This window comes from Maylandia zebra, linkage group LG17 (assembly GCF_041146795.1).
Source record: "Maylandia zebra isolate NMK-2024a linkage group LG17, Mzebra_GT3a, whole genome shotgun sequence".
NCBI classification, from domain to species: Eukaryota; Metazoa; Chordata; class Actinopteri; order Cichliformes; family Cichlidae; genus Maylandia; species Maylandia zebra.
In genome coordinates, this window is record NC_135183.1 from 1,401,173 (window position 1) to 1,428,692 (window position 27,520).

General features: G+C 41.3%; 1 protein-coding gene across 2 annotated transcripts in view; it reads left to right on the forward strand.

Moving 5' to 3' along the window:
• The first annotated feature begins 805 nt into the window (after positions 1-805).
• Positions 806-27,520, forward strand: part of scube1 (signal peptide, CUB domain, EGF-like 1) — a 118,064-nt gene continuing 91,349 nt past the window's right edge. Inside the window, exons 1-3 of one of the 2 annotated variants that reach the window (XM_076875747.1) lie at positions 806-1,054; positions 6,086-6,208; positions 23,710-23,835. In XM_076875747.1, coding sequence (XP_076731862.1) covers positions 967-1,054; positions 6,086-6,208; positions 23,710-23,835 — 337 coding nt within the window. In that variant the 5' untranslated portion in view covers positions 806-966. The remainder of the gene's footprint in view (positions 1,055-6,085; positions 6,209-23,709; positions 23,836-27,520) is intronic. The other variant, XM_076875748.1, reaches the window with a different exon arrangement.

The window sequence follows — 27,520 nt, forward strand, 5'->3', positions numbered from 1 at the left end:
CCGAGCCTCTGCTCACGACCCTGTGATGGCAAAGAGCAACAATAGTGTAGTGATTTTTAAAAATATCAGACCAGTGAGTGACTGTGTTCATCTTTTATATACAGTCTATGTATCTGACCCAAGCAAGAAACGCAGTCTGACGTGCATTTTTAAAACAAAGATTTATGCTGCTTCTACTGAACCCAGTAATATTTGTACACATTTAAATAGATTGTTCTTACTCATAACCTCCTTTTGCTATGGAAACATTAGGATTGCTCAAAGAAAATCGCTGCATGCGCGCTGACAGGACTCTGTATCGCCGGCGAAAGCTTTTAGTGGCTCACAGCGCGCTTGACTTTTGGCATCGGTATTTGTTATATGTCATGTGCGTGGGTTCTGATCAAAAAGTACCTTTCCCTCTCCATAGCCTCAGGCTATATCCACACTAATGCGTTACTGTTTTATTCATCTAAAGAGATCTGGAGAGGTTACTATACAAGTGATTTCACACAGGAAAACCTAGATAAATACTTCAAAATAAAAAAAATCAGCTCCTGGGATGTCTTGGGGGTCGCCGGCCTTTTTGGTCATTTTTCACAATGATGTTTTTATCGGAGAGCTTTGAGCTTGAAAAGAACCCGAGTACCTCCATCACGTTGTCGTAGCCACCCTGTAGTCGCCCACTCTCTCTCTCTCTCGTTCTTACCGGCATACACCGGCCAATCAGAAAGCTAGGATCCCCACCACCACCACCCCTCCCCGTCTCTCTCTCTCTCTCTCCCCCCCCCCTCTCTCTTCTCTTGCACTGCCAGTCCACTGAAAGCGGTCCTCCTCCTCTCCTGTCACACACACACACACACACACACACACACACACACACACACACACACACACACACACACACACACACACACACACACACACCACTCAGTCCAGTCCAAACCCCCAGAAAAGCCGTGCTGAATCCTCACACCGTCTGTCAGCATGGGGAGCGCTTGTTTTTCTCGGGACTTTTGTTTGTTCATCCTCCTCATAAATACTTGCGGGGTGATGGGGAATGCCGGACTGGCAGGTAAGCGCTCCCCTTTCCTCTCTGTCTTGCTTTATTGTCAACCATTAGTACTTTTGTGGTGGCTTCTGTCTTGCCGGCTCCGATGAGGAAATGATGAGTGAAAATATTGTCGCTGGAGACTTTAAAACAATCTTTCAAATATCCCGACGTCTTTAAACTTACCTTTTAACTACAATCGCATTGTGTATTAATACAGCAATGACATTACATGGCACTTGTTTTCATGTGACATAACAGCGCTGTGTTGATGCAAAAACTACACTTCATGGCACTGAAAACTCGCGATTGCGCACTATTTTCGCTCGGTGTGAATTTAACTTGGGCGTTTCATAAAAGCATACTTGATCTATTAAGCTAAGTGACACCACTTTGGCAGGACCTCTGTTTTACATCACCGTTTTCCCTCTGTGCGGCATTTGTGACGCGCAATTTGGTTTAGTGGTCTCCCAGACTTCACCGGAACTTCTGTTTCCTGCGCGCAAAGGTCAGTTTCAGTCGGAAACCACAGCTTGATCTATGGTTTGGGCTCTCGTTTGCTTTGATTTGGAGTGAGAGCGCTGCCTGATTTCAGGATTTTACTCAGGGGGTGAGACGGCGCAAGTCATTTAACGAAACGTAGCATCTCGTCTCCGGCTTTCCAGAGCTGGAGGAGGGGACGAGGAGGAAGGTGTGTGCGTGCGTGTGTGTGTGTGTGTGTGTGTGTGTGTGTGTGTAAATGTGGGGTGAGGAGGGTTGGTGAAGGTGACAGGAGGACCGTCAAAAGTCCCAGGAGGAACAGGCAGGCAGCAGGCGCCAATAACGAGCCTGTAGTAGCAGCAGCATATTGTTAAGACTCTCACCTCTGGGAACAGGGTGAGGTTATTGAGACAGCGAACCACGATGCAGGCAGCGCAGACAAACTCCTAAAATGCCCCCCTCCAATGATCTAATAAAATAAAACGCTACAACTTGGAGCTGAAACCCTCAGACCACTTTTTAGTTTTCTCTTTCTCACTTCTACACAAATTAGGTCCAAACTTTTTTTCTTTCCATTGGGAAATTATTTATTGGAAAATTCCTTTTAAGGTGTATTCATCGCCTGTAGCTAGCCTACACCTTGGCCTTTTGTATTCTGGTGGAAGCGGAGGACGAGGAAAGCAGCTCTGTGGAGATGGTGAAGGATCTGACAGTAGGATCCAACAAATCTCTGTGTCTGTGTTTGTGAGTCCCCCCCTTGTGTGAATGTGTGTGTGTGTTTATTCCCTCTGTAATAAGCTGGCCCTTTGCCCTTGGATTGAGGCCCAGATGTGACCAGCTCCTCTATCAATAACTTGATCAATTGAAGAGCTGTTAAGCCCTTTGCTCTCTGCATGTCATCTGCAGCTGCACCATGACGGGAGAGCTCTCCTTCACTGTCACACTCTCAAGCAAAACAAAAAGGTAAAATGAACGATTTAAAACAGCAAAAGAGCCAAATTAGTCACATTAAAGCTGAATAAGGCAGCACACATCATTTTATTCAAATCATTTATAGACAGCTGGTCGAACCATGGGTTTAACCTGGAGCTTTACAATCTTTTCTCTCACACTTTGATCCATCGAACAGAATAGTCTGGGTTATAATATCTCAAACTGTTTTCACTTTTCTTATTGTCTAACAAAAGTGTGTCTAATAACACAAATGTCTGACATGATGGACGAGTAATTACTCGTCTTTCATTTGCTTTTATTAATTTGATGGTCCTCACAATATTTTCTCGAGTTCGTGGATACTTGACCTCTATACAATACAAGCTGTGCCAGAATAGAGCCTGAGTACAGTTACCCGGGTTTTTAAGTAGAAGTTTGAGTTACATATGTCCTCAACATTGGTCGGGGCATCTGATTAGGATGCCTGCTGGAGTTTAAGGTGAGCTGTTGGTGAGGAGACCTTGGAGCAGACACAGGATAAGCAGGACAGATCATGTCTCCTGGTTGTCAGGGTAAATGGTAAATGGACTGGTACTTATATAGCATCTTTATAGCACCTTTCTACTCAAGCTGGGCACTCCCTACTACACATTTCATTCACCCAATCATGCACACATATATCCTACATGCACATATATGGATTGCAGGCAACTGTGGACTCAACTAGAGGAGCTGGGGATCGATTCACCAGCCTTCCAGTTGGTAGACCACCCACTCTACCGCATGAGCTGCCTCATCAAAGAATGACTTTCAACAAGACCTTAACATAAAATCAGGTTCATCGAGCTGTCCCCAAGCCCAGTCATGAACAGCTCTCCTTCAGCAGCTGAGTCCAGCTATCTGAGACCAACCAGTGGTGCATCTAGGCAGGTTTTTTTTTAAATTAGAGGTGTTCAGTTGTTAGCTTTGCACCACTGGTTCCTGAACTCATACAACAAATGACGTTTCCTCTCATGCTGAGCAGGATTACCATTGCAACAACACATCAGGGTAAAACCCCATCCTAGAAGTCACGAGACGAGTATTCCCCTAGAACAGCTCACTGAGCTCGTAGCACCTCTGCACAGACAATCTGGGCCCAGATAAACCAAAGCAATCTTAGTGAGCAGATACATGCAGTTAGATATGAAGTATAAAAAACTAACAGCTGAATCCTGACAGTAATGTATGAGTGAAAATAATGTCATTAAAGTGCTTTTCTACATAGAGAACTTTAATACTTTAATTCATTTTTTCATGATGAAACTTCCACATTGGTAAAATTATAAATGAAGGACTTTCACTTGTTGCAGTTTTAAGTTTTGTTGCTTAGACCAAGAATGGAAAGCATTCCTTAAATGAAGTTCACAGACTGTGTGGAAATGTGGAAGTTGAGTGCTGGAACATTGTTACACTGTTACAGTATTAAATCAGTGTGTTTCATCAGAGTTATCAGTGGGTGCTTGAACCTCAACCTGTTTCCACGCTTGGCCACTCTGTGTTCACGTGACTGGACGACACATCGCACAGAGTAGCTAGTTTCACTCATCAATTCTCTTATTGTTCATATTCAACAGGAGTCACTGCTCGTTTGAGAGAAGAATATGAAGAACCCAAATGTGTCAGTGGGAATATTACTATCAAACTGATGCACACTACGTGTTCATAACAACTGGTTTATATTTAAATAACTTTAGCAATTTATTTCTCAAATGATTTTATTATCTCTGGGCTCTCTGACATGTACTCTGCTACATGTACTGCAGACAGTGCTGAGAACAATACAGTCAGAGCCCCCTGCTGGGCAAACTTTGTAATTAAACAAGCCAAAGCATCCTTTTCTGAATCTGTTCTGTATATATGTGTTGTCACCAAAGGACGCTCCTGTCTCGGTAAAGTGCAGCAATGACCACTTGCTCATTGCTGCAAGTGTATCCAACACAGGAGCTTCCTGTTTAGTAAATGGAAATACCCTTTTTGAATACAAGCACGCTCATCCACACAGGTGTGTACACAGGTGTTCACTGTTCACAGACACAAACTAACACAAACCTGGCTGCTACCTCAAAGTAAATTGTGTGCTGTCGATCCTGCGTGCTGCACAACAACTTTCAATATTTAGTATTTATTGTTATTCACACTTAGCTAGATTAATGCGATGGTGTTGTGTTTATTATGTTGCTCTCTTTTTTTGCTTGTTTTCTTTTTTTTTCTCTCAACAGGTGATCCGGGAGGTTTTTTTCTTTCTCTTTTTAAGTGCCCTTTCTCACTGTCCCTCTTCCCCTCTCTTTTTCTTTCTTTCTTCCTTTCCTGTCCCACAGCCATGTCTGTCCCGTCTGTAACAACTGAAAATAAAATAAATAACAACAACAATGGTCGATCAAATGGACCGATACGGCATGATGATGATCCATTTGATTGATTGATTGATTGATTGGTAATTTATTTCAACATGTGAACAATATACAAGTACACTTAGAAAAGAAAATAAGAGAGAAAAAAAGTAGTATACAAAATACATACAAAAAACCTTCTGATTAATTTACATGTTGAAAGGGAAGAAGTAAACACTTATTTAATCCCACCCCTTTGCCATAAATTATCAGTTAATATTTAGTCAGCTTCCTTACTGATATAATTTGTAATAAAAACAGTGAACAGATTTCTGATATAATATATACTGTAATATCACATCATAAATTTTTTTTTTTTTAAATAGAGACATTCACTTAATTTCAATATTTTCCTTTTCTTTATAGTTGGAGAAGATCATATTTTTATAACTCTTTTTGAACAGTTTTATGTTTGGACGTTGCTTTAATTCCATATTCAGTTTGTTCCACAGTTTCACTCCATGCACAGAAACACAAAAGCTCTTTCTTGTAGTACGTGCCTTCATTGTTTTGAAGTTACAAAAACCCCTTAAATTATAACTTCCTTCTTTCAAAAAAAAACATACTCTGAATATTACCTGGCAGTTCTTTATTTTTTGCTTTGAATAGAATTTATGCTGTTTGGAATTTCACTGTATCGCCAATTTTCAATATTTCAGACTGTAAAAATAGTGAGTTTGTATGTTCCCTATAACCTGCATTGTGGATGATTCGAATTGCTTTTTTTTGAAGAGTAAAAAGGGAATGTAATGTGGTTTTATAGTTATTGCTATTTTCATTCTGTCTGGAAATCGACCAGTTTGAAATGATAAATTACAGATGTATGTAAACGGTTTTATAATAGCCTCAATGACTCTCTCAACCACTATCATATCAATATCATGATGATGATTGATAAAGTAAATCTGTCGGGTATCTTTGTTGGCCTTCAGACAACAATTCTGACGGCTAAAGAACCAAACGGGACAAACAAACAAACAAACAAACAAACAAACAAACAAACAAACAAACAAACAAACAAACAAACAAACAAACAAACAAACAAACAAAGGAAATACAAAAAACCTTCTGTAATTGTTAAGTTAGCTCACATGTGTAAAGTGATGACATCACATCACAACAATATATCAGTTATCACATGCAACACCGTGGAGTTCATTGATCCAGGGACTCGCGTCTAATTAGGTGCTGATGTTTTGTGTTTGTGCAGATGTAGATGAGTGCGCAGAGGACTCAGACGACTGCCACATCGACGCCCTCTGCCAGAACACAGCCAAATCCTACAACTGCATCTGCAAGCCTGGATACAAGGGAGATGGGAAACAGTGCGAGGGTGAGTGCTACGTTTCCTTCGGTTCATCCCAGTGAAAGCACAATCAGTAATGGCTGGGATTTACGCAGGAATGTACCAGTTGTTATAGAATATGAACGCAAAGCACATCTTCATGTTACTCCTCTTTGAGAGTGAGAGCACATCCAGAAGCAATAGGTTGAGACAAACAGCTTTAAGTCCTTAGTATGCTTTAAACAAGATGCCTGGCAGATCTAGCAATAGCTTGAAACAACCTCTTCATGGAGACGTTGATAGCGTTGGATCACAACCTAAAAACAGACTTTTCTAGCAGTAACACGTCTTTGAAGGAAGAGTAAAACACTTGGTTTGAATAATGGCTGCTATTTGATATCTAAAAGGTGTGGGGGTGGTGGTGCATGGTGGTTTCTAATACTATATGAGCATCTGACAGGCGGTGCTAATTGAACTATGACTCTTATACAAAGGTGTACAATGCAGCCAGTCTGGTGTTTCTCACACAGAGACTCGCTTGGGCAGGTTGTTAGGTTATTAACAGTTCTTCGAGCAAATTTGGTGATTCATTTTACTTTTTTGTTTTCAAGAATGACAATTTTCCATTTTATAATTTTATAACTTTATTTTTAAAGTCAGTTACTGCTAACTGGGTAGCAGGTTTCCATTGTGAAAGTGTTTGAGGCTATTCCACTGATTTGTCAAAGACGTTGCCTTGCTGTAAGATGTATAACAGGTTCATTCTACGCTGATCACAGAGGGACTATGACAATGATGACAGTGTACAAACTTTTCTAATAGCACAGCAAATCTTTGAAAGTCTTTGAAAGAAGACTAAAATACTTGGTTGCTTCTGACTTTTTGACTGTTGTATCAGAGTATGCTCTCCTCACATGAAGGATAGGTGATGTTCATCATAATTATTGTGAATTTGCTTAGATGTGAGTGCATGAACTGGGCCTCTGATGCAACCGCAGGATGGACAGCTGTTTCACAACCCCCACACCCCACACCCACAGGGTTCTCCTAATTAACGGAGAGAAAGCGACTTATTGAGGGTGTCGGGGTGAGAAGGGGGCGGCACCCGGCTGTGCGCTCACACCTCCACTCCTGCCTGAAAGCACACCACAGCTGGAGCCACAGCCGACAGCACAGATACACTTTCTCCACCTCTCACCCTCTGTTAGGTCTAGGCTGTCACACATTTATTTAAACGTGCTCACAGGACCACTGTGATCATCTAATCTTTCCCACACTGGTTTAATTTAAGTATATTTCTATTTCCTGTTTTATTGCCTCAGATCTGGTTATAATAAATGACATTTTCAGCTGACTATGAAATAGTCATCATTCCCAACAGCAATGATAATTCACCAATCAGAACTAGAGTCTAGGAACATGACAGGATCGCTGTGGCTGATCTGTAACTCACTGAGTTGGATAGCCACTTTAACTAGATTATGTAAACCAGGTCTAATCAGCTTGTTCAAGCTAAATTGCAGCTTTTTCATTCAGGTCCTCAGTGTGGGAATTTTTCATGGGTTTTCAATAGGCAGTTGTTCTGTAACATCGGTCCAGTCTTTGTGTTTTCAGTTTTCTTTTCTTTTTTAACTTCAATTGTTAGACGCCTGCTAGCTCTGTGAGCTACTAGCTAGCTAACATTATGTGAAATTCCAGTGAGAAGTGACTGACTGAAAAAAATAATGCATCCAAGGAATGCTATGGAAAAACCCTCTAATCTCTAGTTGGAGAAACTCTTTGTCTTTCTGGCTTTGTGGGGTTTTTCAAACTTCAAATAGAAACTTTAATATTTAGTTCAAATCCAACAGTTCCCAGACAGGATGTGATGCAGTACATATAGAGGAGAATTATTATTAATCCACAAGAGCTAGCTTAACTTTTTAAAATAAAATGCTACAACATCTACTGTCAGTAGAACATCTTCCACTTTTTACAGTGAGTTTAAAGCACAACAACAACAACTTGCCATTTGATCTTTCCATGAACTCTCTTCTCTACTATCAGCATGTGCTCTTATCTCACAATGATGTCATTTTTGGATGAACTGACCCTTTAGACATGCATAATTACTGACTGTGCACACTAATGTCTCAGAATACACGCGGATCTGTCTCTGTTTCTGTTTGCATAGACAGGGTGATTTATTACACTTGACACTCAGTCTTTCTAAACCATGTGTGCTGAATGACAACAGCTTCTCTCTCTCCTCTGAGAGGAGACGGCAGGAGGCTCCAGACTTTTCAAGGTTATGATGTCCCTCCGTAATGTTGCTGTCTGAGCAGATCTGTCCCATCAGCCACAGATACCTTTGAATCAGTGTGAGCATGTTTGTGAAGTGCACTATGGATGGACCTTGAATGTCAGCTAAGACATCACTGTTCACTGTGTACGTGTCATGCACTGTCCTCCCTTTGCCTCATGACTGTACATTCAGGTCTTTTAAACTCTTCACTGGCAATGAAGCAACAGCTCATGACAGAGACGCCAAATGAAGACAGATGGTGGATGGGAGTTGACCCTTGACCCTGGTGATTAGATATGGTCGCTGTAATTGGCCGGCTGTGTTTTCCATCAACAGGCATTACAGCCCACTTTGCTGGCCAGCGCCATTAGTGGCTCTGCTATTCCTGGAAGCACCTGGAAGCAGCAGAGTCTCTGTGCTTGCTCTCCGCAGCTCTAAGGTCATCTCTGTGTCTTTATTATCAGCATCACTCCATATCAGTGGATGATCACTCAGCAGTGTAGTGAAACATTCAGAGGATCATGAAAAACTGTGTCAAAAGAAGTGCTTATAAGAGACATTTTACTCCCCATTTCTTAAAAGTGCATTGACCGAGAAATTTATGATAGCCCAGACTGCTGCTCTCATTTGTCATCTTTCCCAGGTCCAGAGCACCTGTGTTTCAGAGACCTCCAGATGCACTCTTCATGCTTTGTAAATAGACACGTCTTAAGAACCAAATAAACCGTGGCCTGTACTGAAAGTAAGGGCGATGCTGTAGAAGCACTGGCACAAAAGACAGTTATGTGTATAGTGTCAAGTCTGATTTCTGAAGACTTCCATCTTTGCTTTTTGACACTGGAGGTAATGGTCATGGGGTGGATCTGACCAAATCAAACTAATAAACATCTTAGCACAACGTAAGGAGGATGTGGGGTGATGGAGGGCGTTATGGTGACATCAGCATTGGCAAACATTGGGGGTTATAATGACCAATAAGACTGCATGCAACCACAGTGTCAGTGTTTGCCCAAGTGATTTTATTAGTATGTTTCCTGTGCATAACTACCGTTTTCTGATGTTAACTCCAGTAAACAGATTGAAATATAATTGGCAACCACTGGAATGTTGCTGTGATGCAGGCTTTGTTGTTGCAGAGTGGCTGAGCTCTTTAACACGTCTGCTTTGCTGGTAAACACCTCTCCATTGCATTGAATCACTACAGACAGTAAGTCCAATGTAAAGAAAATTCTGGGTTCCTGAAGTTGTTCATTAGCTGTTATTGCAACACAGCAGTGTGCTGTGTCTGCATCAGGGAGTGCTTTCGTTATCCACTTCATGTCTTGATATACTATAAGACAAAACTGACCTCCTCAGCAAAGTCACCAGCAGCATTTTGTAACTCACAGAAAACACTGAAGAACCTGAAACTTCTAAGCAATGAGTGGAGCTCTCATTCTGTACAGGGGCGTTTTGCTCGCATGGTTTTTCTTGCCCCATTGGAAGGAATCATTCTCCTTTAGCTGAATGAGTGTGAATCATATGCTACTGGCTTTACAGTAGTTTATATATATAATATATAATGCCCTTTGTATCATATATGATAGACCTCTATCTCAGCAACATGATCAATACTTGCCATAATTTCAAAATGTTATGGACAAAACTTTTTTGCCTAAAATTAACGTTGTTAAGAAAAGTTGCCAAAAATGCCCAAAGTATCAAATGTGATATAAAAATATATAATAAATATATATTAAAAATATAATAAATATGTCATACACAACATGATATAGCGAAAAAATGTTTGTGGATCTTGTGGTAAGGGTTAATAAACATCAGAATGTTCTGGATATTTTTTGATGGGTTGGATCTTACAGGGGAGATTTTACACTGATGCACTCTGAACACCAAACGATGGCGTGAGATCGTAGTGAAAGAATTGTGTTTTGTTCCTGTAGCAGAGTTCAAGATGCTTGGAGAACAAATGCCAAGGTACGCTGAAGCTTTTCTGGCAGCATGTGGTAGCCCAGCATGTTTGTCCTTCGTGTCTATAAACTTCATGACAGTTGTGGATCAATGTAAGGGGCCGCGGAGTTCTCCGAGCATTTGCTTGGTATGTCTCTCCTGACAGTGTGGCTCCGCATGGCATCGTCTTTTAAAGTGAACTATCAGCTTTACTTTTCTGGACATAAGTAAGAAGCAACATGTCACATTTGCATTAGATGGTAGAGAACCTTTTTTGTGCTTTCTCTACCATCAAAACACCTGGATGAGGATCTGACATCTGTGCTGCGAACACATCGAGCTTGACCTCACGTCCAAAGTTCTTGAGAACTTTGATGTTTCTTGATAAAAAAAACACCTGCAGATATTTTACTGGAAAATTCTTTAGTTTTGAGAAAGTTTGTCAAGCAATAAACAAGTGTCCAAAGAAATCAACAATGTAGACTGATTTGGTTTTTTCACACCAAAACAATTGCAAAATCTTGAAGGTCTGGCTCATATTCAAGGTTGAAAGAGTTTGTATGGTCAAAAGTTCAGCTAAATATTGAAAATCAGTGTCAATACATGTAAAGAAACAACAAAGCCATAGATTATGTTGATGATGACATAACTACAACGCAATTTCGAGGTTCCAGAGGGAGTTGGCCTGTGCAGCTCCATTAGAAACCTCTCACTCTCTTGTGCTTTTGTCATGGCTGGGACTCGAGCTCTGGTGACCACGGGAGATGATCTGTGTGCTCAGTCTACCTTCGCGACATGTTGCACTAGAAATGAGCATTTCCAGGCCATATTTATCTTTCATAGTTCAGGGAAGAGAAACTCCACAAGATTAGTGAAGGTATTCCAATTCAAAAGAACCCTCCTAAAATGACAAAGATGCCTGTTATTTCTTTGTTTTATATCATGCACCATTCCTTCATCTTTTATGGAAAGGTTAGCTCCATTTCAGCATGTGATGATCCAGGGAGTGAGTGACCTGGCTGCTGCAGAGCTGTGGGTTGTCTGCAAAGCCACCCTGTGGTTACCCGACACTTGTCACTTACAGGGTAACTGGTTTTTCCCAGTTGCCAGGAGGTTTCTGTTGTACACGTAACAACAGCGCATATTGAGATCTTGGTAAACAATGTGCACATTTGACTATTGGAGTAAGTGACAGCTGCCTTGCATCGTTGCCTGTTTCAAAACCTACACCACCCTGTCACGTACCTTTAGGTTAAGCCTAATTCTAACCACATTCTTCTGCTCTAAGAAATAAATCCCAAAATGACACGAGGAGAAGCTCGGCGAACACCCAGAGAAAGAGAGAAAAAGTGCATCTCATGGGAGGAATGGATGATGAGGGAGACAGAGCAGGTGGGAGGGCATGAAGACGAAATGGCAGAGAGATACTAGGCCATTGTCTGCCTGGTGTCTGCACCTCCGTCATCAGTCAGCCTCTCCTCACTGGCTACCTACAGACACACATAGATGATATAACTCAGCTCACACACTCACAGAAATCCATCCCACCCATCGCTGAGTGTGTTGCTGCACCTCCCGCTCTCGCTTGTCTGTCTTTCTGACACTTCCTTGCACACTCTGAGTGGAGCAGGTCAGATTCACCAAGGCTCCAGTTTTATATATAGATAACGAGGCCTTAAGGCAACATCTACAGCCTGCTTCTTGGCAATTAGTAATGCCACTCAGAAAAAGTGCAGAAGGAGGAAAGAAATGCCACACAGACTGTTACCGGCCTTAGCCTTCAGTCCATCTCACTCTATACAGAGTTGAAAGACAAAGCCCCGATGACATAAGCGGTCTTGACTTGGCAACCACACAGCTGCTTTGTGGCTCTGTATCCAACCACAGTCTCAGCCTGAGCGATAGACTGTGACATGTTATGGTTTCCAAACAAAGTACAAACTTTATGTTTCGTTTTCTCTGTCACCCAGACTCATGGATAAGCTCGCATTCATTTTGGGGGATGAAAACCTAAATCAGTATGTAGCGGTAAAGACTTTAGTTGGTTTTAGAGCAGTTGTCAATCAGATGTCCACTAAATACAGCCTCCATATGATATGGTAACTGGTAACTGTTTGGGATGTCGCAGTTTACTACATGATTGCTCGCTATACTGTTGTAATACATTCATGCCTCTTTGTTTTTGGTCCTCACCTGGGAAGTAGAAGTCTAAAAGAAGCTTCAGACTTACAATAAGCAAGCTGTGATAAAACACGTGACACGAACCATAAGTTTGCATATATCACGCTGACTTATCTGCCAGCTACTTGCAAACAAACAATGGAACTGTGTGACGCTAACGGTGACTCTGTGACTTTAAAGGAAAAGTTGTGCCTTTGAAATGTGTGTTTTGTGTTACACAACTTGTACTTGGAAGACAAATGTTTACTTTGAAGATGAAAATGCTCTCGCGTGTTGTGTGAGGTTGTGAAGATTCACTACAACTTGGAGAGTAAATTGTGTTTGTAGAGAAGTGACTGCAGCAGTCTGTGAGTGACCAAAACAATCACATGAGGTTTTTGGGACCAGCACTCTCGTTGCTGATTTGCTGATTTCCCCAGGCGACAGCCAGACACCACATTATACATTTTTCTGTAGCCATCAGAGGTTGTCAGGCACTAGGCTTGTGTGACCGAGGTTGTGGGTCTGTTTGGCTTCCACTAATGACTGTCTTCACAGGCTTGTTGCTAACTGTACTGTTTGTTTTGGGCCTGGTGGTAAATTCCCTTAAAGTTGTTTTGTTGGTCTGGTTGTGGCCAGCTGTTATTGACATTTGTTTGCCGTATTAGAAGATGTGGAAAATTCCGACACCAGGAGAAACGCCTGTCTTCTGATGAATCCGAGCTATTTTAGAGGAACAAGCTGGGCTCACACAGCACTTATGTAAGTAACACAAAGTACCTACAGAAGTGTGGTATACATAATCCAGGTGGTTTTAATATGATGGCTGAAGAATGTACAGTTACAATAAAAGCACAGGTAAACTTATGGGTTACTATTCTGTAAGCAGTGGTAGTGAGAGCTTCTTTATTTATGTATTTTTCTGGTCCTAAACCTAAAAAAAGATTGGCCTGACAGGAGAGAGCTTTGTCTACCATCCTACTGTTGGAAAGTCCAGGAACCACAACAGAGCCTGCAGTCTGAAAGTGAAGTACCCTGATGGGACCTGATTTTGTATGAAAATAAAATAATTTAAAATGAAATTCTTAATTCAACACAGAGTCAGTTAAAAGAAGCTTATATGGTCACTCCTGTTAAGGTAGTGCTCTTCTGCAGCATTTCTGATAAACTGAAAGCTTTTCAACTGTTCTTTTATCTGAACTCAGCACCAGTGTTGGTCAAGTTACTTGAAAAAAGTAACCAGTAACTAATTACTGATTACTTCCTCAAAAAAGTAATCCTGTTACTTTACTGATTACTTATTTTCAAAAGTAATTAATTACTAGTTGCTTTTTAAAAACACGATTTACAACCTGAATAGGTAACAAAGCGATAGATCTTTCAGCCCAATTCTACTTTTTCTACATAATCCATCATACAAAATGTAATCAAATGGAAAAGTCTCTTTTTAAAACTTGTTTATCAGTTTTAATCTTTTAACTTTATGCATCAAGCAAAAATTTAATTATCTGCAACATTCTCTGACTTGAATAAATTAGTTTAACATTTAAACCTATTTTCTGCACATTCCAGCACATAAAATAAAATATTTTTTGTGTTTACACTCAGTCTTTCAAATAGATGCAAGTGAAACACAGCAGAAAATAAATAAAGTCAAAGACTCAGCGGTCCTGTTGCTCTATTTCCACCTGTAAAGCAGGAGTGGGGTAGGCGGAGGTTTACCCTGGTGCAGGTGTGCCGCGGTCGGTGGAAGAATCCGCGAGTTTCTCTGTGAGTTTCCCATTACGTCGTAGCTACTCGGTGCTTGTTTGGAAGTTTAGGGGTTTTTTCGCTGTAAAAAGAAGTTTTCTTCCCACGCACGATGGACACTAATGTTTTTGTCACTTTTTATGGAATCAAACTCAAAGTAAGGTCAGTACTTCCACGCTTTAAACGCTGCACGCTCATACTCTCTCCCACAATCGATATGTTATCCATTGTTGATCTGCACACAGCTGCTGTCACCAACGGCGCACTCGCTTACGTCACTGTCATGAGACACTCTCGCAAAAAAATCACGGTTTTAGTAACGCAGTAACGCAGCGTTCCTACGGGAAAGTAACGGTAATCTAATTACCGTTTTTGCAATAGTAATCCCTTACTTTACTCGTTACTTTAAAAAAAGTAATCAGATTACAGTAACGCGTTACAAGTAACGTTACTGCCCATCTCTGCTCAGCACTAAGTTAAAAAGTCTGAGAAATCAGACAGAAATTCTGATTAAGGCCAGGAGGATGCTAGATAAGAACTAAAACTTGTTTGTGACCTTTCTGGTTAGGGTCCACATGACAGCGAGCCAGGCTTTCAACGAGTTAGATCTTTTCCAGGGTCTTTAGCTGATTAATAGGCTGGAGTGAAAGATTGCTGCCACTCCTCCTCCTTGGCCTGGGTTTCAAGGATTCTGACTGTATGACTCGGCGGTGTTGTTTCATTTAAACTAACGTATTTATCCTGCTGTAGCCAAGTTTCTGTAGGGCACAGTAACTGAATGTGCGGTTTAATTTTTAAAGTATTTACTAAAAAGAACTGAGAGGAGAGAGACCTAATGTTTAATAGTACACATTTAATTCATTTACTCTTTTTGTGGTTGAGACAGGGCTGGACTGGGACAAAAAATCGCCCCGGGCATTTTGACTAGAGACCGGCCCCCCTGGTATTACAGGAAAAGCCATAAAGCCGTTGAATGAAAACAGACGCTGTTGTGACAGTGATGTACACTGTCTTGTTGGTATATGTATGATTTCTATACATTTTACATCAGATAAAAACTTTGGTTGTAAGATTCAGACAATTATTTTTTAAAAGGAAGATATTTTAAATGAGAATGAGAAAGAAAAGTATTTCTTTGTGCCCTCCTCTCCCTGTTAATGCCCTACCTGCCCCCCTGGCAACACTTTGCTAGATCCGCCCCTGCACAGTTACCAGCTGTCAGCTACCTAAAAAAAGGATCCTGGTGTTATTTATCTCTCAGAAACAGTTCATAACTTCAACTCATTCCTGTCACCTAAAAGGTAAACCTGTTTCTCCATCACCTGTTCAGCTCTGATGATTCAGTAAGGACATCTCCTGGTTTCATCTTCATGTTTCCCTCTCACCACATATCCAAACTGACATCATGACCAGCAGCTTTACAGCTGTGGCTCCAGCAAACATCAGCTGATACTAGAAATTAATATTAAATAAATTCTAACAACAGCTGATCAAGCTTAAACGTGCTGCTGTTGTTTAGCGCGACATCCGCTGGTTTCCTCTTTCTGGCGCAAAGTGGGCGATAAACAAACAAGAGAGCCGATCAGCTGATCACTGATCAGTTTCATGATTGAATGAGAGAAGAAGAGGCAGCTGACAGTGTAAAGACACAGAATAAATCCATCTTTTTGTCTTTTTCATTGTAGCAGAAGTCCGGGATAAACTGTATTCCTTTTCAGCTCAACACGAAACGCGTAATATTTTCTCTGAATACGAGACGATTCAGTTTTTTAGGGGACGGTTGGAAACTCTACTAACTAACCTTATGAACAAAATAAAGTTCAACATCATCATAGCACCACCCAGCTGTAGAAACTCCGTCATGCTAGCTAGCACGCAGTACGAGTTATTATAACTGACAGTAAAAACTCAGCACAACGAAAATAAACTCCACCTAAACTTGAAAAAAAAAAAAGGTAAATGGTCTGTATTTGTATAGCGCTTTATTAGTCCCTAAGGACCCCAAAGCACTTTACACGTCCAGTCATCCACCCATTCACACACTGGTGATGGCAGCTACATTGTAGCCACAGCCACCCTGGGGCGCACTGACAGAGGCGAGGCTTGGTTCATATCTGACCCAGACAGACTGCAGGTCATAACTTCTTACCTGAAGTTCAGTTCACCTGACACTCGGACCGGCGGCCGCCTCGGGTCTCTCCTCCTGCCTCCCCTTCCCTCATCCACCTGCTGGCCTCTGTGGAAGCTCCGTGATGCCACCACCAAACAACGGAGTTATTTTTACACATCGGCCAGCATCTGGCCAATCCACCACGTCTCATTGTTTATACTGTCATAAAAAATAAATAAATAAAAATCATCGGCCCATAAAAACGAAAAATCACCATCGGCCCACCGGGCAAATGTCCGGTATGCCCGATGGCGAGTCCAGCTATGGGTTGAGAGTGTTACATCCTTCTTATTTATGGTTAATTCTTTTTATTTTTTTCTTTTAAATTTCTTGCTGTTTGTATTTTTTATTTTGATGGTGTGGGGATTGGAGTTTGAGGGAATCACAGGACGAGAGAAACTGCAGAGACGTGTGTAGAACTGCAACTATTACTTTGTATGCCACAGTGATGGATACACCAATAAGACTGTCTTTAATGTGCTATTGTTCCCTCTATTTAGGACATTTGAAGGTGTGCAGTGCTGTGAAATTAAAATTTCAATGAAACCTAAAGTAGTGAATGTGTTTTGAAAATGTAGGGAGGAGAACCCACAGACTGGGGTGGCTATAGCTCAGGAGCTAAAGCAGGGCATTACAAGGTTACTGATGTTTGGTATGGACACTGGAGCAGCCCGTCTGCATACCAAATATCTTTGGGCATGATACTAATCCCAAGTTGCTCGGGCAATATACTCCCACGCATCCATCTGAGTGTTAGATAGCAAAAGAGGCAAGTTGTGTAAGTGCTTTAAGTGCTCAGAGTAGAAGAGCACTATATAACAACCCGTCCATTTATACGTGTTTGTGCTAAAATGTAGGAAGTAAAAATAAAAAGTTATCAGAAAAATGCATTCTGAAGTAAAGTAACCTCTGATTTACCTATTTATTAATTCCTGCCATAAAATAGCATTGGTATTCAGTAAACAGAGCATGTAATTATTCAACTTAGAATCCAGACACTAGAAACCTTCAGAGGCCAGTATCCTACCTGAAAGGAAAGCTGCATCCTCCCCCTTTCTCATTTACTCCCTGTGCCCTTCAGAATATAATTCCAGTGTGGGAGTGGGGGTGTAGGTCCATCAGCAAAGGCGCCTAATTCATTTGATGAGACGTGGAGCATAAACATTTCTCTAGTAATTAGAAAATGCGTGCATGTGAGCGGAAGCAGCAGCCACTGAGTCAGTGTTGGGGCACTGCTGTCAGATGTCAGCAACAGCTCAGGGGCAGGAAGTGGCACTGTTTGAGGCAAAGTAGATCCAGTGAAATGCCTTCCTCCTCCTTCTACACAGCTCCCCACCTCCCTCTAATCTCTCTGTCAAACAAACATATGAGCACTTAACGCTTACGCAATAAGCAGAAGTTCAGAAAAGTTGCCACGAATTAGTTGAATTGTGTGGACTGTTATGCATCCATTGTTTCAAATAGTTTGTTCCAGGAAACATGAGCACAGACTGCTCGTCTCTTTGATGCTTCTTTGTTGAATGTGGCAAACTGAAGGAGCTTGTTTTGAACATATGATTCAGTTGTGTAACTGACAAATGGACTGGCACTTACATCCCACCTTTGAGTGCCAACTGAGCACTCAGAGCTCTCTGCTGCAAGTCTCATTCACTCAATCACACACAATCATACAGTGTGTATCTGTGCCTAAGTGCTTTCTAACAGTTGTACACACACTCACATTCCAATCGACGCATTGGGGGAAATCCGAGTTCTGTGCCCAAGGATGCTTCAACCGAAGGAGTCCGGGCCTGATCCACTGACCTTCTAATTGGCTGGTAATCTGCTCTTCCACCTGAGCCACAGCTGCCCACAGGGAGCAAAAAGTGTCACAAAAGCGACTGTGGCTTGACTTTTGTTTACTTGCACACTTTTCTATTGTTCATTGCTGCTAGCTGGCATTTCTTCATACTGTCTCAGTATGTGTGTTTATTCTATGAACTGTACCACTGCCTCTTGTAGCCCACTGATTATTACCACGATGACAAGCATGGTTCAGCACTAACTTAAACCACACTAATGTGTATATATGATTTTATATTATAGACCAGTTTAAGCATCTTGGTGAAACAGAAAATGACGTTACAGAAGGAAGTGTTTAGGAATCACAGCACACACAGTTATTTTGGCCTTTTATGGATACAGACAGTGCAGATAGACGGGGGAACATATGCAGCAAAGGGCTGCAGGTCAGACTCAAACCTGGGCCTACTGCTGTCCAGCCATACGGCATATGGTCACCTGCTCACCCACTGAGCTAAACCAGCATCCCTGACCGCGTGCAGTCACAGGTGGCCGAGTGCTGACTGCAATAACTGCAGAGTTCCAAGCCTCCTCGGCATTAGCATGGGTTTCTGTGGCTAAGCAAAACAATAAAATAAAAATATAATATATCTGTTAGTTTGGTAAAACAGTTTCTTTGTTTTTTGACTGATGTTCATGGAAAAGCATTTTTTGTGAGACTCTAAATGTGTCAAGACTGTCAAGTTCTGAATTTTTATTGTAAATAGCTGTGCTGGTTTTTACATCAGAGAGTACTGAGGAGTTCCTGAGCATCATGCACTCTGAACTTTGCTCAGCATGTATCTGGGGGTAGTGATGTTGCCAGTCATACTTTGGACTCTGTCTTCACTCATGGCGTTACTATTGACCGTGTGAACATAAGTGAAGTTGTTCTCAGTGACCATAAGTCAGTCTCCTTTAATGTTTCCTGTAACTCTTTTTCTGAAGTTTGTCTTTAGCGCAGCCACTTTATCGATAACTGTTTTCTTCTTTTTGATAATGTGGAGCTCCTTGTTAACTTCTTACAAACTATCCAGCTGTCAGTTCCCACTCACTCTGGTTAAATAATCAAACTCACGGCCTTCACTCTTATAATGATGCATGAAAGAGGCTAGATACTTTTATTTCCACAATCGCATAAATTGTCATAAGAATAATCCAAGGATTTATGTGATACTATCAAAGGTGTTTCTTCTACAACTCAACATGCTGTGTTACATGCTGATGACGCTTTTAACACATTTCTTAATCAGTTTGTAAATAAGGTGATGGACTTCCATCCATCCATCCATTCGCTTCCGCTTATCCTCTCCAGGGCGGGGGGCACTGGAGCCTATCCCAGCTGTCATAGGGTGAGAGGCGGGGTACACCCTGGGCAGGTCGCCAGTCTGTCACAGGGCCAAGGTGATGGACTTGAAATCTAAAATGAAACCTTTATCCTTAGACATATTAGCCGTCTGTCCTGTCTGGGACTCGCACCAGCTTTGGTCCTACATTGGCGTCTGATGCAGAGAGTTGTTCTATAATCTATAATCATTCTGCTTGATCTCAGTGCATCCTTTGATGTCTTATTTCCTTCTTACATGCTTCCTTTAGCTAGCATTCTTCAATCTTTTAATGGCATTCCTTATCATTTTAATGCCGATGATATTCAGCTGCATATGTCTTCTAACCCTCATGTCTACGGCCACTGCTTGACTCAGGTTACTAAAGAAACCCAACAATTACCCTTTTTTTTAAAATACCAACAAGACTGAGATTATTGCTCCTCCTGAGTTACAGTCGGGCTCTTGCGTCTTTTTGCAAGACTGCTAAGTCCTGCATTTGAAATCTTGTTATATAAATCCTGTCTTCCTTCTCTCACCCCAACCAATCACAGCAGATGGCCCCGCCCCTCCCTGAGCCTGGTTCTGCTGGAGGTTTCTTCCTGTTAAAAGAGAGTTTTTCCTTCCCACTGTCGCCAAAGTGCTGCTCATAGGGGGTCATATGATTGCTGGGTTTTCTCTGTGTGTGTTATTGTAGGGTCTACATTACAATATAAAGCACCTTGAAATGGCTGTTGTTGTGATTTGTTGCTGTATAAATAAAACTAAATTGAATTGAATTAAATATTTGATTCTTCTCTGCACTTCGACTCACATATAAAATCGTTGTCTCTTGTGTTAATTAGAGCACTAGGCACCAGATTATCTCAGCTACTGCTTCTTCATTCACAGGCTCAGATTCAGTTAGTTGTTCCCTGTACGAGACTAAAGAGTACAGGGAACAGATCCCTTCTGTCTGCAACACCAAGGCTGTGGAACATTTTACATTTTGCTGACTCTGTAGATTCTTTAAAAAATAGCTGAAAAGTTAATTGTTTAAACAAGCTTAGTGTTGAAAATGTTTATTTATTTATTATTTATGCATTTTAAAACTACCTGTTTATAGTATTATGTCTTATTGTATCCTTTTATTGGCTATTACGGCGCTTGATGCTGTTATTTATTTTACCCACTTGTGTACACTGCTTTGTGAGCGTTTGTAGTGTTTCTTTTAGTAAGCTCAGTTTGGCAGCAGGTACGAGTCCCGGGCTCCCCCACACCTGTCAGCACAGCATCTGCATGTGTAGTTGACTCAAGTTATAATGGTAAGCTAGCATTGTGCATGATGTTCTGCATTATTTGCATCTATTTAACTAGATCGGAAACATAAACTCAACCTTAATTATCAACAAGAGTGAATCAGAAACGATTGCAGCTCCTGCTCCCACTTTACTTTGTGTCATTATGCCCATGAGATATTGCATACTGCGCTTTTAAAAGCCCATAAAGACGTGTATTCAAATATGGCCATCTTAACATAATCCACGATACAGACTCGGTCCGGCTGTTTGAAACAGTACAGACACCAATTAGTCACCCGCAGCTTTTCACTCACACGCAGCGCTGAGGCTGTTTCTCCCTATATGCAACGTTAGTTGTAGCCCTTACCTTCCCCTTTGTCTCTGACAGATGAAAAGCAGACGACAAAGGAGGTGCCACATCGTGTTGAACCACACCATCTGAGCTGGCAGCACAGCAAAGTGTCCAAACAACCTTTCCCCAAACAGACGCCCATTCAAGCTCAGTGTAATTAGTTGCAAATGCCTTTTAGGATGAGCCAGTGATGGCCGTGAGGAGCTTGTATACACAAAGCTCATGCTCTTTAAATGAGTGATTTTTTCCCCCATTTTTTGTTGCATTTTCTTTCATTTTAAAATGAACTCAATCTGTTGGTGCTCACGTGTAGCTCAATTAACGTACTTTGGTCACTTTAAAGTTTTTAAACAGGGCTCTGGTTACCTTTTCCTATAACAGGACTGAATGTTAGGCAGTGATATTAATCTTCTCATATAATCACAATCACATTGGAGCGGTCCATGACCTACACACAATATGGGCTTGTTTTGTCAGAGATCAAACAAAGCGAATTAAAATGCCCTTGTGTGTGTTAGTCTGCATAATTGGCTTCCGGTAAACATGTCTGTGATGCTTCATGGTGGAGATCGTGGCAGTCATAATTGTTTTCAAACCATTAAGTAAAACCTCTCTGATGAGGATCCTTTATGTTTATGTCTGTCTGACTCTTCAAAGCGGTCGCTTGAGCCAACATCACAACATCACTCTTGTGAAAGGAAGTGAATGGCTGAGGGTTTCATTTTTACGATTTGTCCTTCTTTCTTTTACTTGTGAAAATGCACATGTACAGCATTTAAAATATTTTAAATGCAGGATAAATGTGGACGTTTTTAGGTGCATCTCTATTATTTACTGTAATGTGTCGTGTTGCCGGTTCCACGTCACTGCATGTCAACTATTACTGTGTGCTGTTGCTGACTGCACTCATATGCGAGGCTGTTGCAAGAGTCTCTGGAGATCTGTTTTAGCCACAGAAGTAAAGGACTAAAGGGTTTAGTATGTCTCTTACTCCTCATCTGTGGAAAACAGGATGAGGAGTAACTCACAGCTCACAGAGTTCTAGCTCAGAGTTGCACAAAACTCTTTTCATTGAGTCATCAGGCCATCGGGCAAGGTGCACGGATGAGGTTCTTTCCAGTGAATTTACTCTTAAATTGTTTTCATGTATACAACCTGTCAGATGAACTGTAGGCAGATAGACAGGCAGATAATACAGCAGATGTGTGGAGCAGAGCAAAATGAGACGAGATAAAAAGGGAGAGAGTTTGGGACACAGGAAGCCAGGAAAGAAGAATGAAAGGCTGCACATGACTTTGACTAACCCATCCAGGCGGCATCCTACTTGGCTCAAGGAAGAGAAGGTGCACAGACGTCAGCCTGAATCAGAGTGCACGTATACCTGTGCTGCATCAGCCGTCGCACAGACAGAGCAGGAGGACCTGGGCTTAAGTCTTCCTCTACTGCACGGCAGATCTCCTGCTGTTCACACGGAGGGGGAGGACTGTTTGTTTAAGTGGCTCTGCATGGCAACCACTTGCAAGCTGCTCCGATGAAAACCTCTGCTGGCTCAGCATGGAGGTGGGTGGTTATCCCCAGATGAATAAACACTCACTGACATCCCCCAACCAACTACTCCCTTCCTGAGCTGTACTGTGATGTTTCAGGGGTTACTCTCGAAGGATGGCACTCATCAGGGTTGATGGATTTCCTGCTACCTAAGAAACCAGCAGGAACAGACTTTTATGGTGACGTGTGTGTGTCGTTTTAATCACTGTATCAAACAACACACATTAGAGTGCCTCTCTAATGTGTGTTTGCTGTCATTGTGTGTTGTTTTGGTGTCTTTACTCTCATTTGTTTCTGTCCGAGACAATTTTACTCAAGCTGAACACTTGATATGTCACGCCAGGGAAATCCACTCTAGGGCAGTGATGGTGAAATTGTAAAGGCACTCAGAAGCATCTCTTCATATTCCTATGCATAGCACCTTTAACATATTTACATACAATACTGTTACCTGTAACTTCATTTAGCATCTGTGACCGATGCACAGACTTGATTCAGCCTTCAGGTTTCAAGGGTTCCAGTTTCATCCAGACTGTGTGAAGAGGTGTGGCAGTGAGCGAGAGCCCACTCACAAAGCTTATTAGGTTTTAAGTACACAGAGTGCATTGAGTCATTGATCAGAGCTACCAAATGGAAAGCAAATTTGAAACTTGACTCACAGTGCTAATAAAAATACCCTCTGCATTTCCCCTCAAACAGCAATATTTAGTTCATTAAAGTGGTCATTTTCACGTTTACTTCTACAGTATATAGAAAAAAAAATGGTTTATTCTCAATTTACTTCAGTTAAGAGCGACTGCCTACACCGCTGAAACCGGGCTTTAATGACTCAACTGCTACGTCAGCTCTGTAATTCATTTGACACCATTTAGGCCGGCATGATTACTAACCTTTGCCCTCTGGTCTTCATCAGACATGGACGAATGTGAGAATGACTACAATGGGGGCTGTGTCCACGAATGCATCAACATACCAGGCAACTACAGGTGCATGTGCTACGATGGATTCATGCTGGCCCACGATGGACACAACTGTCTGGGTAACTCAATTTTTCAATGCATTATTCCCCTTCGTGTGCATCTCTTATAACAGGATACAAACCTCAATGACATTTGTGGTGTTTTGCAAAATAACTAAGCTTTGTTCAAAATGAGAACATCTTGAGTATCTTGTATGTGTCTGCATACTGCGTGCACATTTAGTGATGATGGGTAATCTATATATCTGTGTGTGTGTGTACATGTTTAGACATAGACATTAGGTTTAGACATTCATTTCTGGCTATGTCAATGAGATGTCCACACTAAGATATAAAAACGAGTATGTGTGTTTAAGTGTGTGCACTTTTGTCCTTGTACCTATTAAACCTGTCTGGCTCAGGACGCCTTGCTCGCATAGTCGCTCTGTCATCAGTTGGAGGGTTTCCATGATTTGTGCTGTTTTATGCTCTTTTCTGTGTACTGCAGGGAGGCGCTCAGGGTTGAAGAGTTCTCCTGCAGATATCTGGCTGTGCTTTAGTACTGACAGATCAGACCATTTAGGCCGAGTGCTCTGTTATCCACTTGCAGTCAGCTAGACTTCTGTGTTTTTTTCTCCTGCCCCGTGTAACATGCAGGACTGCGTGGATGTGCTCAAACACACTTTATCTCATCGGTCCTGTGCTGCTGACTGACGACCACAAAGTAACGTCAGAAACATAAGAACAGTCGTTCCAGATGCTCGTGTGTCTTTGCTGGGATATGTTTGGCATTTGAAAGTGTTGTAACTCATTCTTTAAACTTTTAGAGAGACTAGGTGAGAGATTGATTGCTAAGGCAGCAGCTGCCAGTGGAGACTAGCTGCTGAATTGTGGATTCACCTCACAGGAATGACTCTCAGACAGCTGATATAGAGCAGAGTTAAAGCTAAAGTTGAAGGTTTGCCATTAGAATTTAATTTCATGCACAAACATGGTCAAAGGCATTATTAACTACACTGTCTATTGAGCTACATTCTTAACATTGACTGCACTACCAAACACATGACACACATGACAAAGAGAGGAAAGTTGATCAATTTTCAGAAACTAAGAACAAAACAGCCTTATGATGAAAGGTTGATGCTTCAGTTGACTTCCTGGTTTGTTTTGTAGTGTTTGTGATCACCCACATCTATCATATGTCTGTAAGGTAGCTCAGATCATACTCTATACTCACTGTGTGGCTGTCTCTGACTGTAATCTGATTACTTTTTTAAAGTAACGAGTAAAGTAAGGGATTACTATTGCAAAAACGGTAATTAGATTACCGTTACTTTCCCGTAGGAACGCTGCGTTACTGCGTTACTAAAACCGTGATTTTTTTGCGAGAGTGTCTCATGACAGTGACGTAAGCGAGTGCGCCGTTAGTGACAACAGCTGTGTGCGGATCAACAATGGATCATATATGGAGTGTGGGAGAGAGTATGAGCGTGCAGCGTTTAAAGCGTGGAAGCACTGACCTTACTTTGAGTTTGATTCCATAAAAAGTGACAAAAACATTAGCGTCCGTTGTGCGTGGGGAGAAAACTTCTTTTTACAGCGAAAAAACCCCTAAACTTCCAACAAGCACGAGTAGCTATGACGTAATGGGAAACTCACAGAGAAACTCGCGGATTCTTCCACTGACCGCTGCGGCTCACCTGCACCAGGGTAAACCTCCGCCTGCCCCACTCCTGCTATACAGGTGAAAATAGAGCAACAGGACCGCTAGTCTTTGACTTTATTTATTTTCTGCTGTGTTTTACTTACACTCACTCTTTCAAATAGATGTAAACACAAAAAATATTTTATTTTATGTGCTGGAATGTGCAGAAAATAGGTTTAAATGTTAAACTAATTTCTTCCAGTCAGAATGTTGCAGATAATTAAATTTTTGCTTGATGCATAAAGTTAAAAGATTAAAACTAATAAAACAAGTTAAAAAGAGACTTTTCCATTTGATTACATTTTGTATGATGGATTATGCAGAAAAAGTAGAATTGGGCTGAAAGATCTATCGCTTTATCACCTCTTCAGGTTGTAAATCGTGTTTTTAAAAAGTAACTAAGTAACTAAGTAATTAATTACTTTTGAAAATAAGTAATCAGTAAAGTAACGGGATTACTTTTTTGGGGAAGTAATCAGTAATTAGTTACTGATTACTTTTTTCAAGTAACTTGACCAACACTGCTGACGACCAGCTCTATCAATTGTAAATATTAAATATTTATGCAGTTAAATGCAGTACTTTCATTCAACTGACTGATTTCCCAGACAGTGCTGGTGCAGCCTGCACTTGTTTGAAACAGGACTTCCCCTCTCCATCATCATCAGGCTTCCTTGCTAACACGCTAAAGGTTTCTTCACACTACAGAACTTTACACCTTTCCAACTTTTCATTGTTTTTCTCCCCTCATTGTCTTGTCATTTAACACTAAGAGGGCGCGCTGTGCTTGCACGAGCTATTCTTATTCTATATTCCTTTTAATTCATTATAAGTCAGCATCTAGTGGTCATTAAAGGAACTGCATTTCAATCGATTCTCACAAGTTTCTTCGGGTTTTAGACTTGAACTCTTTCGAAATGTGTTAAATGTGACTGGCTGAGAGAGACATAATGGCAGCAGCCCATGCTTGTTAAAGAGATTTTCCCTGAGAACATGGCAGTTTTACATGTGGAGCAGTGGGTTGGTGGGAAGCTGTCACCATAATTATGTGTTGTTTATTTTCTGCTGGCTTGTCATCCTGTGCCGCTAGCTTGGTTAGCCTTAAAAAGAGGGCATGTGGTTTGTGGCATTTCACCGCACGTGTTTGTGCCACTAATTCAAGTGATACCAACTGACTGCTGTGGGAACTGTCATCGGTCGCTCTTTGCAGCCCAGTGACAGGAAATCAGTGCGAGACTTGTTTTATTAGATGGTGACTGAAACTGGCTGTTATGAACTGCTGCTAATTAAAACCAGGTTACTGAGTTCAAACGAGGCAGTAAAGTGTGAAATCAGATGCACGATGTGTGTGATCACAGTCAGACCGCTACCAGCTACTTGTTTGCCTTTCCTAATTTCTGCATTCCTGTCCTTTTCTCTGTATTTTGGCATTTGTCATTTAGTTCTCTGTTCTTGTTGATTAGCCATTTTTCCCTCTTTTTATTCTCCTGTTCATAAATATTCCATGCCTTTATTTTGAAAGCATGTTCTCTGATGGTGCCCAGTATCTCTGCCTCACAGTCCTCTCTCACTCTATTATTTGAGTTTTTCTTCACCTCCATCTCTTCGCCCAGTGCTTCCTCTGTTGATCTGTGACATGCTCTTTTTATCCTCCCATCTTTCTCTGTCATGTTTTTAGCATGTTTCGAAATCTTTCTGTTTGCTGACCTTTGTCTTATAACACATCAGCAGCTACAAATGTGAACAGAAACAGCTATGCTAACAGCTATAAGTATACCTGAATACATGCCTGTATTTAAAGGTATGTATCTAGGTTTTTTCTTTTGTATATTTGTACATTGGATATTTCTGAACACTGTTCATATGTGCTGTAGAACTGTGCACCTCAGCCCATGTCTGCACTGAGCAGGAGATCTCTGTATCTCTGTGTCTGATTGTACACATGTATAGTGACAATAAAAGGCATTCTCTGCATTTAGTATAAATCTGTAGAGAGAGAGTTTGTTAATTGTTACTCATCTACTCCCTCATGTTGCCACCTGTTACAGCTAAAAGGAGGAT